The sequence below is a fragment of the Lynx rufus genome, unplaced genomic scaffold, assembly GCF_022079265.1.
Source record: "Lynx rufus isolate CCGP_SWC_20201006 ecotype Redwood Valley unplaced genomic scaffold, mLynRuf1.p SCAF_15, whole genome shotgun sequence".
In the NCBI taxonomy this organism is placed as follows: Eukaryota; Metazoa; Chordata; class Mammalia; order Carnivora; family Felidae; genus Lynx; species Lynx rufus.
In genome coordinates this window covers 28572246-28587239 of record NW_025814829.1, presented here as the reverse complement: position 1 = coordinate 28587239, position 14994 = coordinate 28572246, and the positions used below count along the sequence as shown (strand labels likewise).

Here is a 14994-nt window from a genome sequence, read left to right as displayed (position 1 = left end):
CAATAACAATCACATGTAAATAACAATAGCTCACACTTTCTGACATTCATCCTAACTGAGGCACCATGTTAAGTGAGGTAGGAACTATTATTGTCCCCACATTACAGACAAGGAAAATAAAGTTTAGAGAAGATGAGTGCCTTGCTGAGGGTTTCATAGCTAGTAAGTGGGTATGAAATGACTCCTAATGATTGCAAAGCCCATCATCTTACCTGGGATGCTACTCTGCCTCTTTGGGAGTTGTTTAAGCACTTCATTTTACATAAAATGGTAAATGGTACAATACCAGTACCCTTAGAGGTCAAATATATGTTGGTATTAGGGACTTAAGGATCGAAGCGCAAAGAGTTAACTCACTCCACCGCCTCCCAGTACTTCCTCATTGCTCAGTTAGTCTTTACCCTTTGGTGGAAATTAGAATGAGGGCGTCCCTGAGACAAAGAGGAAGACTGAGTCAGAAGCCAAAGTGTTCCCAGAATGAGGAAGGACAAACTTGAGATCCACGCCTGAGGAAGAGTAGAGGGTCGTACTGACAGGTGTTATGGGTGTCCACGGAGCAATGACTAAGTGGTTAGCCGAGGAATGGCGTAAAAGCTGTCTTGGGTGAGTGGTACGTGGGGTGTGAGAAAATACAACCTTAATATACGTTGAATGAATACCTATCCAGTTGATTGATGGTGGTTATGAGATAACAGAAAACATATATTGTTTTCTTCCCTCAGTCCTTGGCACGGATATCTGAAACCCATGTATAATTTTAAGAGCACTAGGATGATCTCTTGTTTTAATATTTATTTTTTGACCCCATCTCTGACACAGTTCTCCTAAAATCCTTGTGAAGTCCTAAGTGGTAAGAGCACTAGGAGAATCTTTTTTTCAAATGAGGTGACTCTGGCTGTGCTCCTGGATGGCTCCCGGATAGCTCATTGGTCACTAGAATGATGAAACTGTGATCAGAAGGTTGGAATTTCAGCCCCATCCCCTACCCTCCAGAGAGGGGAGAGAGGCTGGAAATGGAATTAATAATTGATCATGCCTACATCAACAAACTTCCATAAAATCTCAGAGGTATGGGGTTCAGAGAGCTTCCTAGCATGTGAATGTATCCATGTTTGGGGAATGTGATGCACCCCAGCTCCGTAGGGACAGAAGCTCCTGTGCTTGGGACCCTTCCAGACCACACCCTATGTCTTTCCTCAGCTGGCTGTTCATTGTATTCTTTCTCATATCCCTTAATAAACGGATAAATATAAGTAAATGCTTTCCTGAGTTCGATGAGCCACTTTAGCAAATACATCAAACTCAAGGAGGGATTCCTGAGAACTCAGATTTATAGCCCATCTGTCAGAAGCACAGATGACAACTTGTACTTGAGATTGACAATGTGAAGTGGGGTGGGAATACTCTTGCAGAACTGAGACCCGAAGCTGTGCGATCTCACATTATCTCCAGGTAGACAGTTTAAGAATTGAATTAAGTTAAATTGTAGGACACACAGCTGGTGTCACAGAATTGTTTGGTATGGGGGGGGGGAACCCCCGCACATTTAGTGACCAGAAGTCAAAAGTGAAGTGTTCTGTGCGAGCAGTTAAGGGGACCCACAGGAGGAAAGACAGATTTTTGTAATATTGTGGTTAATGTGAACATAGGAAAACACAGGGAGCCTTTGCACAGAGGGGCTTTAATAGTTTTGTCACACTAAGCATTAAGCCAACAAAGACCTTACAGTGCTGTCTCACTATGGACAAGAAGGCTGTTTGTAGAGAACAGGAAATAGATCAGCAGCAGAAACAAAAGGCAAGGATAAACGGGCTCTGAATGGACAAGTGTAACAGCATTACTCCTCAGTGATCAAGCGCATGACTTACCTTGTTAACATTTGTCGCAAGTATTTAGTAAATACACAGTGAAATGCCAACTGTGCAGATAACAGCATTTTTCACTAGTGAAATATCAGGCCAGTGAGGTTTTGTAATCACAAAATGAACAATTTCAATTTTTAAACATGCAGTCACTCAAAATGAGTAAGCAGACTTTTATTCAAACCTTACAAACAACCTTTACATTTAGCCTGAGATTAAGCAGGAGAAAGTTGAACCCGTGGTTACTTTCATTGCCCAGTTAAGCATCTGAACACAAAATATTTCCAGTGAACACGCATTTATCAAACATGATCATCCCAATGAACTTGACAATGAATAGTGACCCAAACCAAACTGTAATTTACTCTGGTCTACATGATCTTCAGAGCCTAAAAGTACCTATTTAGTAACGATTTTAAAAAGTCACAGAACTTTAAGTCTGCATGAATGGACTTCCCTAAGTTTTCAGCAAACCTAATAAAGGCTAATGAAGGGCTTCATAAGGACGGAGGCCCTGACAGAAATATTATAATTATCTTATAGTATAATAACTGAGAATAAAAAGGAAGAGACTGCATACTATTCTCTAGGAGAATAATGTACTCTTAATGTACCAGAGTCCCTAAAAAAAAAAATCCAATAAAGCAGATGGGAAATATTGAAAGAAATACGGAATTATTCCCGTTTTGTGCTGTATGCTGTACTGGAAGATACAGAATCAGATTCAGAAATGAGCAGCTGAAATTTTTACCTGAGAGCCAAATGGGTTCAGGATTCTAAGATCATCAGGCTGAAGCCCTACCCCTGAACAACTTCCTGCTGGTATGATTTTAAGCAAGCCACTGAATGTCTCTGCAAACTCAGAGCCTTCTGCTTTGGGATAACACCGTTTTTGGGCTTCCCTACCTCACAGGGTTGCTTTGAGGAAGAAACAAGACAATAAATGGTAAAGTATTTTGTAAACAAATATATTAGCTGTTGCAACTCTTCATGAATCTTAACTACTAATGCAAGGAAAAGTAAAAAAAAAAAAATCATTAAAATTATTTTTAAACTAGACTTGCTGTTGTTATCATTTTGTGACGTATACAAATACCAACTCATTATGTTGCACACCTGAGACCAATATAATGTTACATGTCAATTATACCTCAGTTAAAAAGAAATCACTTAGGGGCGCCTGCGTGGCTCAGTGCGTTAAGCCTCCGACTTCAGCTCAGGGCGTGATCTTAATAATTCGTGGGTTCGAACTCCATGTCGGGCTCTGTGTTGACAGCTCAGAGCCTGGAGCCTGCTTTGGAGGCTCCGTCTCCAAAGAGACATGCTCTGTCTCTCAAAAATACGTATACAAAACAAAAACAAAAGAAATCACCTAAAAAATGATTTTGAGTAGCTACAGGCGGTCCCTGCTCATAAAATGTTCATCGTCTAAGGAGGGGACTGAGGAGACAAGAGCTAATTTAATAGAGCATGGGAAGGCCCAATGCAGGGCAGAGAGAGGAAATACATGACCCTCTGCTTTTTAAAAAGTTTACATTGGATTGGCATCCTCTATAAATTATCAACATTTCAGTTTCTGTAAAGCTTGTTTAAGAGACTCTTTGCTTAGAACGTTTACCGCAGAAAACTGTTCACTTAAAGTTATAAACTTTCTCATAGATCTAGGATTTGCTCATCAAGCTTATAACATCGATCTCATTGACTTTGACCCAATGATTTTGCTAGAAATAAATAAATAGTACAAAAGCTGTATGCGTTCTTTTCCCAGTCAAAATGTTTATTTAGATCTTAATCGTTGCAAAGGTTTTGCAAGGTTAAAAAGTAAATGGTGTTTATAAAGGTTTGGTTTTTTTTTGAATACTCCAAAGCAAGTCTCACTTCTTCCATACTGGCAGCCTGTGATGGCAACCAGTGGATCATACTCTCTAACTTCTAGTGCCTTGATGAGGGCTGTGTATAGAGGTCTGAGTCTGGAATGTTTCGGCAAAACTGGGATACCAACTGTCTCACTCATCTTTGGAAAAATTCCTTCTGTCCATTTTCCCTTTTGCAAAATTTGAGTCCTTAAAATCCTAAGCTTTTAAAAAACATATTATTATATATATTTCTTTTAGTGTGAATACGTATCTATCCACAGTGTGCCTCAGGGCCTTCTTGACGATTATTACATCTGTTTATATAGTAGTGGTGGGTTGTTTTTTTTTTTTTAATTTTTTTTTTTGAGGTTTTCTTTTTTATTCCCCTTGGCTTCCAAGAGGAGGCAAGGACACTTACAACCTTTTTCTAGGAGAGTTTGGTTGTACTTACCCTTGTTTGTGCTTTACAATTATCCAACCGGCCACGATGACGGGTAAAAGAAAGAAGATCGTGCCAAAGAAAATGCCTAGGCAGTAAAACAGAGTCATTGAGTGCATGGCAAATATAACCCATGGGTCTTAAACAATGAATATCTAGTCCCGCTAGAGGCTGCCAGTGAGTTTTTTTATAAACTATGAATTCTGCCTTTAAGAAACCCCTCACACAGGCTTAGCTTGAAGATTTTCCCTCTGCTCCTGGTTTGATCTGGTGCATTAGTCTTCCTGCCCCAGGGTCACAGACGAGGGGTGAGCAGAGCAGTGCGTAACCTTTGGTCCAAAGCAGCCTTTCATCAAGGAGCCGAGAACCGCCCGGGAGCTCCTGGCTGTGGCGCCCGGGGCCCCGCACTCGTGTCTTATGTCAGGCACAGGCTACCGACTCCACTGATCCCTGCAGGCAAAGTCTCACCAAACCACTCCTCTTGCACAGGCAGGTCACAGAAATGGCTAAGAAAATTGATCTTGTGGCTTCTAATTCGCGCAAGCGGGCATGACTACCGTCCTGAAGGATCTTCCCGGGTTGTAAACCAAAGGGGACGTTGTGTTCTCCAGCCCCGTTAAAATAGGAAGGATGATGATTATTCATTTGCAATGATTCAAAGACGGTGTAGAACCTTCGATAGAGGACACTCACTCACTCTGTGCCTGTGAGGACACCAGTGTTGCCACACCATGGCCTGAATGTAGACTCTTTTCCTTCTGACTGAAATTGTAACGTTACAGATTTTGATCTCTCCTTAAACATCTCACCCATTGTAAGTGAGTACTTACTGTGGAACGTGCTAGAGCTCCTCAGCAAACCCTTCACAGAACTTACCAGCTATGAGAGCATCGTGTGTGCCTAAAGGGAAGACAAAAGCCAGGACGACATCAGTCTGGTACACAGGGTGATCAAACAGGAGCTCTCAGCCAGTGAAAATTCATCTGATATTTTTCAGCACACAGTCTAATGTTTTTCTAATATAAAAAGCCATTGGTTTCCCCCACTGGACTCCTTCATTCTTAGCAGGTGCCATGAACATCACACCACATTCAATGACAGGATGGACGAGTGAATGAACAGTGACCATGACGAAGGAAGGACCTACATTTCTTGCAGGTGCACTTACTAGATGCACATATGGCCAGAGGAGGGTCCCACGTGTTATCTGCCTGGCACTGGCTCTGGGGACTACCTTTCAGAGTATACCCCTCTTCACACTCAAAAGTTACATTATCTCCATGGTGATAGACTTTTCTCATTTCCACGTCCTTCCGGATTCCATTCATATGCGCTGGGAGTCTACATTTTGCCTCTGAAAATAGAAAAATCAGAAGGAAATGGATATTTTATTAATTTTTAGTTGAAACTGCCATAATGCAAAGATCTATGACCCCCAAACTACCCTACCTTCAGCAAAGATGAGTCATGTTTTCAATCAAGACCTATTGACACCTACCCAACACAGTACAATTTTAAATTCTCTTTCATTTCTTAGGTACAGAAAGAGAATACGGAAGGTACTGCAATCCGCTTTTAATTATTGACAACTCTGCAACTGTAAAGTGGTCGACAGGTTGGGAGTTATGATAACCATGTTCTAATCCTGGATCCGCTTGGGTCACACCGTAAGGAAAGAGGAATATCACATTAACCCTCTCTAGGTATGCAACAAATACTGGTATTTTGGTTCTTGGTTAAACGCATGTTTCTGGCTCATTTCTATGCATAGAAGCTAGTAAATCATGATTCTCAATTTAAAACATAATTTTAAAATTTAATTTATTTTATCTCATTATCTTATCCTTTGTTTCGCTTTCTTTCTCTGCCCAGCTATTGATACCTCCTTCGACCAGCAAAGCCCGCTTTCCAGTTGTAATTATCTCAAAATTAGGCGAAATTATTATTTTCAAAGAACCAACAAGGCGAAGTGGTATTTCCCAAAAAATGGTCTGTGGTCTTCCTACATCAGAATATGCTGATGGGTCTGTTAAAAATAGACCTCGAGACCCCACCCCAAAATGTCAGAATCAGAGTTCTTAGGAATGGAGCTTGAGACTGGAATCTTTTTAACTAGGTGCTTGGCTGATTTTGCTAATGCTAAATACAGAATGACTGCTATAAAGCACGTTTGACGAGGACAATTATTAAGACAAAACGAATTTCACTTGGAAGCAGCTGCCAAGAGGCTAGAATAGTACCCTTTTATATTCAGGAGAAGAAACGTCCCAGAGTCTTAATTTGAATAATCCGTCTTTGAAGTATTCTCTGAATCTTCATACTTCTCCATGTGACTAAAGCAAAGAGGGGTGAGCTTTCCTCCTGTTCCTGCAGAGGCGCAGGGACTCCACAGTTCGTGGAGAATAAATAGAGAAGAGCCACTTACCGTCTCTGTAGAGGATATTTTCTCTATCTCTAAAACCAGAGGTCGGCTGGACAAGAAGGACTTCTGAGACTTTTAGGTTGGGGAGAGCCCCATGATCCTGTGACCACCCCATCAGCCATAGGACTAACTGCTCCTTAATGTTGGAAAAACAGGCCTGTCTGAAGTCCCTCCTACCTCATCCCTGCCCTTCGCCTAGTTTACTACAAAGGAGACAAAGAGCAAACTGCTAACTCAAAGTTGTGCCAAGTCAAAAGAACCACATTTAATAGGATACAGAATACAGTGCAGTGTTCCAAAGCATGGGCTGGGCAGTCACCCAGTCTCGGCACCCCCGTCTGGGAGCTGCCTATCGTCGAGTGATTACTGGGGCTCTCTATTTCCTCTTCTGTAAAATAGCAAGAATAATCCCATCTCATCAGATTCTTTTGGAGACTAACACAAATGACTTTTATAAAGACCTCAGTACCATGCTTAGTCACTGAATAATATTTTTAATTCCATATTTTGTGGGTTTTTTTAATTGTTTTTTAACGTTTATTTATTTTTTTAAAAATTTTTTTTTCAACGTTTATTTATTTTTGGGACAGAGAGAGACAGAGCATGAACGGGGGAGGGGCAGAGAGAGGGAGACACAGAATCGGAAACAGGCTCCAGGCTCTGAGCCATCAGCCCAGAGCCCGACGCGGGGCTCGAACTCCCGGACCGCGAGATCGTGACCTGGCTGAAGTCGGACGCTTAACCGACTGCGCCACCCAGGCGCCCCGTAACGTTTATTTATTTTTGAGACAGGGAGAGACAGCATGAACGGGGGAGGGTAGAGAGAGAGGGAGACACAGAATCAGAAACAGGCTCCAGGCTCTGAGCTGTCAGCACAGAGCCTGATGCGGGGCTCGAACTCACAGACCGCGAGATCGTGACCTGAGCCGAAGTCGGATGCTTAACCGACTGAGCCACTCAGGCGCCCCAATTGTGGGGTTTTTTTTTAAAAGAATATTGCCAACAAAAGATGTTTTGAGTCAGATGCCAGTTTCGCAAACATAGACAGGAATAAAGGAAGTAAGTTTTGGCACTTGTTTTAACGAAGAGATGAAACAGACATTTCACCTTTGGTCTTGGAAATTATAAGGAGGACCCATATCCAGTAATTCCGGTAATTAATTGCTCTCAACCTTCCTCCATATTTCAGTTTTCCTCACAAGAAAGTGTGCTTCCAGCCTCCTCTCGAAGGTATTTATGAGGACCACTTGTAACTCCTCTGAGGTCTCTTAGAGCTGAGATATTTTATTAGTTAAAAGCCTGCAAAGCATTTTAAATTGGTGTTTGATGTCTCCTGTATTACTGGAAATTCCATCAGTTCTTCTTACTTGTTTGGTAGAGCTGAGAATCCTTGGGCAGACTCCTTCCTATCTTTTTCTCTGCTTTTCTCCCCCTTCTATTGATACTCATTTCACAATCCTCTCAGAAAAGTGGCTTAGCCTTAGCAGCCTCATTCATCAATTTTCTATTAACAAAACCCAGCAAGAATAAGAAATACCTCTGCAATAATGTTCAAAATGACTCCAGGTTCCCAGGTATGTGCAGAAGATGAAGTTCCTTCCCACCAACAAGTAGCCTGGGTCACAAGTGTAGCTGACCGTCATCCCAGGAAGATATGGAAATGGATGTTCTCCAATGTAATGCCCATTGTGGATCTTGGGTGGATGTGGGCATGCTAAGAACAAGACCCCCCCCCCAAAAAAAAAAACACAAGAAAAGACATTCAGTTAAACAAAGAAGTACAAATACGCCAACGTATCTAATAACATCTCTATTAGAGCCACATGGAGACCCAAGGCAGGGAGGTTCCAAAGGCACTAAATATTTACTGATCCCTGGGAAGAATGATTCTTCAAACGGAGACCTCTCAGCCTTTAAGCAGGACCATCTGTGTTGTCCCCTGCAAACTGCACTGGCTGGGAATACCACCAGGATCTCAAATGACCAGTTGCATGCTGTCTGTCCTCGCTGGCTCACAGAGCTTGTGTGGACAATCACAGCCACAGATGAGCCTCCAAGTGCCAGGCACTGTCACTTCATGCCAGACTAATGTGTAAAAGGAATGAGCTGCTAAGAGCACAACCTTGAACTCCGCTTCTCTAGGGTGTGTTGAGTTCCTATTGCTACAAGTGAGACAAAGGGTCACCAAAATGCAGTTACAGGCTGAGCAGAACACTTAGGGGTAACAAAAGGAATACAAGTGTCTACACTGGAGTTTCTTTATTTCTGTAGACTCCAGTCTGAAGTAAAATGAGGCCATCAACATGTGCTTTTTGCTCTGCACACCCACTTAGCGAGTATAAAGACAACTTGTACTGGAGATGGCACGACAGAGTATTTTCTTTGGCACTTGTATTTTACTGCTTTGAAAATACTCTCTAGAAAATCTGGGCCTCGCTGATTCTCCCCATTCTCCACCTCCTCCTCTTTTCACTATCCCACACTCCTCGCCCCCGTGGGAAGGATCATCAGAGTACCACGGATTGGGACACAGCATGGCACATCTAGAACCCATCTATTAAGTGGCTCAGCAGGCAATTCTGTGTGTCTGACTTTTATAACCAAGCCACGTTCACAAGCAAACACAGCTGTCACCACAGAAATGAGGACATTCTAGCCTAGATATTCTGATCCGGCTGGGGCATAGGGAAGTGGGTACTGACCAGCAGGACCAGCAAGTTCACAGTAAGGGGCAGGGCCGCTCCAAATCCCGTTCCCTTCACCGTCGCTTGTGCAGCGAATGGTGCTCTCCCCGACGAGGTTGAAGGTCATCCCTCTGGCTGAGCGGGGTTCACACATGTAAGTAACTTCCTCTCCGTAGGGAACGTCTCCCTGAGAAGTTCTGGGGTGGTTCCCATTAGGGATAGATGGAGGACTTGGACAAAAGATTTCTAGAAAGAGAGCAAGAGCTTTAGATCCCATTAGAGTTTTAATCAAAAGGATCATACAGCAGGTGTGCCCTGGGGCTGTATTTTTTCCGTGAGAACACAACTACAGTGGGTGGACTTAAGTATGTAAGGCTTCTTCTGAGAAGGAACGAACTGAAGTGAGACTTTAATTACAGTTTATTGCAAAAGTTCCAAGACCCTCCAGGTAGCTAAGGTTTTAATCAATTTGAAAGGCAACTAATTTGCTTTTTCAGCAACTATCATTTGTCTACTTTCTGTTTGGCATAAAGACAGTCCTGGGTTGACACTGAGACACAAGGCAGACAAGATTGGCCCTCAAAGATCCGAAGTTGCCAAGAAATCTTTGTAAATCTTTATTAAAGACAGATGACCACCTTCAGCAGAAATAAATGTTTCTTGATAATTCAAGACCATTATCCGTGTCACTAACAAATACACAATAATATCTTCAGGATACACTGATTACAGGGCTTTTCAGAGTCAGATTAAGTGGCTCTAGGGAGGCGTTTTTTTTTCCCTTTTGCTTTTTTTTCTTTCTTCCAGGTGACCAGCTGTCCTTTCTTTCTGCTGTTAGTGTATCTGTTTCTAGCAGTTCCCTCCCTAAACTAATCTGATGCTTTGAATCTGACATGAACTTAAGAATAGATACCCAAGTTGGGGCGCCTGGGTGGCGCAGTCGGTTAAGCGTCCGACTTCAGCCAGGTCACGATCTCGCGGTCCGTGAGTTCGAGCCCCTTGTCGGGCTCTGTGCTGACGGCTCGGAGCCTGGAGCCTGTTTCTGATTCTGTGTCTCCCTCTCTCTCTGCCCCTCCCCCGTTCATGCTCTGTCTCTCTCTGTCCCAAAAATAAATAAACGTTGAAAAAAAAAATTAAAAAAAAAAGAAAAAAAAAAAGAATAGATACCCAAGCCTGTCAGAATTGTGTGAATAAACAAAGTGAAGGTCCTAGGACGTCAAACAGTGATTGACTTCTCATATCTGGATTTTACCCATGTGTTTATGTTTATCTAAAGTTTATTTATGTATTTACTCTCCGATTTACATGTCTCAGGAAAGTAGAGTTTGTTTTTGTTGGATATCTGAGTTTTATTTATACCGATCGTTCTTGTAAAGTTCCATCACAATCCCATCAGGTGTCCAAATAGATTTCTAGCAAAGATATTTCAACAAAATCCAGAGGAAAATAGCCATTCACAACTGAACAAAGGTGCCTCTGTACATTACATTTCTGCACACCTGCGCTTCGAAAAACAATGAGGATAGTTATCTCAGAGGCTGCTATGGATCCGAGGGAATTGGGGGGAATTGCCCCACCCACATTTGCTGGAGAGAGAAAAATATGGTGGATATGCACCAGAGACAGAGGTTTTGCAGAGGCCCAGCCAACTTGATGGGAGAAGCGGGCACCCATCTAGGCAGGACAGAGGCAGAGGAGAAGGATCTTGAGGAGCCAGCTCCCCCTTTAGGGCCAGTGACTTCCCTCACAGAAGAGGTGGAGAGTGAAAGTCGTGAGTGACTGTGACCCATTTCTATCCAGCTGCACAGATTTCTGAGGGGGGGCACCTGTGCACCTGGGAGAGAGAGGAAAGGGAAGGAGAGGCAGTCAAGAATAACAAAGGGCCTTGAAGGGACCTGTTTCCTGGCTATCAGCTTTGGGATGTTAGTGGGAGGTTTGCTCTCAGACCTCTGGGAGTACCCCTGATCTGTGGGCAGTGGGCACCCACAGAGCAACAGGTGTTAAACCCACACTTCCTCCAACTCCACCGTCAGCTGTTTCTACACCAGCTTTTTAAAACCAGCATGCTCCCCTGTGCAGCCCAGAGCCACTGCAGGTGAAGAGAAACCAAAAACTTGAGCTAAGGCGCCACCTTCTGGAAAACAAAAGAATGGTTTCTAATTGCAAGTTAGTTGAACTGGAGTAAACAAATAAAGGTGTGTGCTACTTCAAGTGCAATGGCAGAACACTCTCCAGTTCCATCCATGTTGCTACAAAAGGCCATATTTCATTCTTTCTCATTGCCAAGTAGTATTCTATTGTGTATATAAAGCACAATTTCCTTATCCCTTCATCAGTTGATGGACATTTAGGCTCTTTGCATATTTCGGCTATTGTTGAAAGTGCTGCTATAAACATTGAGGTACAAGTACCCCTATGCATCAGCACTCCTGTATCCCTTGGGTAAATTCCTAGCAGCACCATTGCTGGGCCATGGGGCAGATATATTTTTAATTTTCAGAGGAACGTACAGAGAAAGACAGATACCATATGTTTTCACTCTTATGTTCATCCTGAGAAACTTAACAGAAGACCATGGGGGAGGGGAAGGGAAAAAAAAAGTTAGAGAGGGAGAGAGCCAAACCATAAGAGACTCTTAAAAACTGAGAATAAACTGAGGGTTGATGGGGGTTGGGAGGGAGGGGAGGGTGGGTGATGGGCATTGAGGAGGGCACCCATTGGGATGAGCACTGGGTGTTGCATGGAAACCAATTCGACAGTAAATTTCATATTAAAAAAATGCAATGGCAGAGATACATTTTGTCAAACACAATGAAAAATCACAGGAATATTGAACCGCAAAGAGGAAATGATAATTCTCCAGCGATCGATTACAAAGGCATGGAGTACTGCAATCTAACTGACAAAGAATTCAAAACAGCTGTTATGAAGAGATTCAATGAGCTACAAGAAAATTCAGCATGACGAGTCGATGAGTTTAGGAATAAAATTAATGGACAAGAGTTCTTTACCAAAGAGACTGAAATTAAAAAAAAAAAAGAACCAGACATCCACTAAACTACCCTTTTATTCATGTACAATAAAGTTTTCTATTTCTCTAAAAGAAAAAAAAAACCCAGAAATTCCGGAGATGATAAATTCAATGAATCAGATGAAAAACAGAATGGAGAGCTTAGGAAATAGGATGGATCAGATTGAAGAACAAATTAGTGACTTGGAGGATAGGAATTTAGAAAGGACTCTGAAAAGGAGAGAGAGCTAAGATTTTTTTAAAGCGATGAAACCTGATTAGAGCTATGCGATATGAGAAAAACACATATAACTGGTTTGCCAGAAGAAGAAGAGAGGGGGAAGGGAGCAAGAAGTGTCTTTTGGAAAACAGTAGCTGAGAATTTTTCTAACGTGGGGAAGAAATTGAACATACACATCTAAGAAGCTAATAGAACACCCTATTATCCCATTGCAAAAAGACCCTCCTAAAATATATTATAATGAAACTGTCAAAAATCAATGAGCAAGAAAGGATCTTAAAAGCAGCTAGTGGGGGGGGGTGGGGAATAAAACAATCTACAAAGGAACCCCCATTAGGCTATCAGTGTATTTCTCAGCAGAAACTCTATAGGCCAGGAGAGAGGAATGATACATTCAAAGTGGTGAAAGATAAAAGTTGCCAGCCACCAACACTTTATCTAGCAAAACTGGCCTTCAAATATGAATGGGAAATAAAGGCTTTCCCAGAAAATACAACAACTGAGGGAGGCTCATCACCGCTAGACCTGCTTACAAGAAATGTTGAAGGAAGCCCTTCAGCTGAAACGAAGAGACGTTAATGAGTGACATGATAGCAGATGAAAGTACACAGCACTCTGGCCAAGGTGAAAAATAAAGAAAACTGTAACTCTATGTTGGAATGGCATATTAACCACTTAATTATAATATAAAAGCTTACAGAGGGGCACCTGGGTGGCTCAGTCAGTTAAGTGTCCAACTCTTGATCTTGGCCCAGTCATGATCTCACGGTTCATGGGTTCCAGCTCCATGCTGGGCTTTGTGCTTGGGATTCTCTCTCTCTCTCTCTCTCTCTCTCGCTGCCCCTCCCCGACCCTCTCCCTCTCTCTCCCAAAACAAATAAATAAACTTAAAAAATATATCCTGGTCTTTTTTAAAAAAAGCTTACAGAAAAGAACATTACAAATAACTATACCTACTATAATTTCTCAATGAATTCACAGCATAAAAAGAGGTAACCTGTAACATCAAAAATATAAAAGGGGACGAGTAGAAGGGTGGAAGCTTTATAGGTGAATGAAGATAAGGTGTTATTAACATAAAAAAGGACTGTTTATCTGTGAGATGCTTCATGTAAGCCACATGGCAACCACAAAGCAAAAGTCGAGAATAGACTCATGAAACATAAAACATGAAGAGAATGAGCAAATCACCCTAGAAAATCACCATTTTGCAAAGACAAAAACGGGGGGGGGGGGAGGAGAAACAAGACAATAACCAGAAGGCAAATGATCCGATGGCAGTAGTAAGTCCTTATGTAGCAACAGTTACTCTAAATATAAATGGATGAATTCACCAATAACCAGGCACAGAGTAGCTGAGTGGATAAAATATAACACCCAACATATGCTGCCCACAGGAAATTCATTTCAGTTCTGAAGACACATAGGCTCAAAGTGGACAGATAGAAGGGGATATTCTGTGCAAGTGGAAATCAAAAGAAAGTGGGCATAGCCATACTTTATATAAGACAAAATAGACTTCGTGCCAAAAATGATAAGAGACAAAGAACGTCATTATATAATGATAAAAGGGTCGGGTCAATATATCTAGAAGATATAACAATTGTATGAATATACACACCCAACACTGGAGCACTAAATCTATTAGGCAAATACTGAGAGATATAAAGAGAGAAACAGAAAACTCTCCAATAGGGACTTCAGTACCCCTACTGTGAGCAAAGGATAGATCAGACAGAAAACCAACAAGGAAACATTGGAGTTGAACCATGCTCTAGAACAAATGGACTTGACATACATATATAGAACATTCTACCTAATAGCAGCAGAATACACATTCTTCTTGAGTGCACACAAAACATTTTCCATGGTAGATCATATGATATGGTACAAAACAAATATCAGCAAATTGAAGAAGACTGAAATCATACCAACTATTTTTTTCTGGCTACAATAATAGGACACCAGAAATCCACAACAAGGGGAAAACTGGAAAATCTACAAATATGTGCACTAAACAACACACTTCTGAACAACCAATGGATCAAAGAAGAAATCAAAAAGAAAATTAAAAAGTTATCTTGAAAGAAATAAAAATGGAAACACAACATATCAAATCTTATGGGATGGAGCATAAGCAGTTCGGAAAGGAAAGTTTGTGGTGATAAACGCATATATTGAGAAATTGAATGACCTCAAATAACCTAACTTTACACTTCAGGTAACTAGAAAAAGAAGAACAGATTAAGTCCAAAGTTATGAGAAGAAGGGAAATAATAAAGATCAGAGTGGAAATAAATGAAATAGAGAACAGAAAAGCAACAAAACTAAAAGTTGGTTTTGTGAAAAGGTAAACAAAAACTGACAAACCTTTAGCCAGACTCACCAAAAAAAGAGAGAGAAGACTCAATAAATAAAATTAGAAATGAAAAAGGAGACAACTGATACTACAGAAATACATAAGACCATAAGACACTATT

At 41.6% G+C, this 14994-nt stretch overlaps 1 protein-coding gene across 2 annotated transcripts in view; it reads right to left on the bottom strand.

Moving 5' to 3' along the window:
• CR1L (complement C3b/C4b receptor 1 like) overlaps window positions 1-14994 on the bottom strand; it is a 62431-nt gene that overhangs the window by 5070 nt on the left and 42367 nt on the right. Inside the window, exons 12-16 of one of the 2 annotated variants that reach the window (XM_047076763.1) lie at window positions 9282-9509; window positions 8117-8293; window positions 5326-5511; window positions 5034-5057; window positions 4170-4245 (exon numbers count right to left, since the gene is read on the bottom strand). In XM_047076763.1, the coding sequence (XP_046932719.1) occupies window positions 4170-4245; window positions 5034-5057; window positions 5326-5511; window positions 8117-8293; window positions 9282-9509 (691 nt within the window). Of the gene's footprint in view, window positions 1-4169; window positions 5058-5325; window positions 5512-8116; window positions 8294-9281; window positions 9510-14994 lie in introns of both variants that reach the window. The other variant, XR_006961592.1, reaches the window with a different exon arrangement.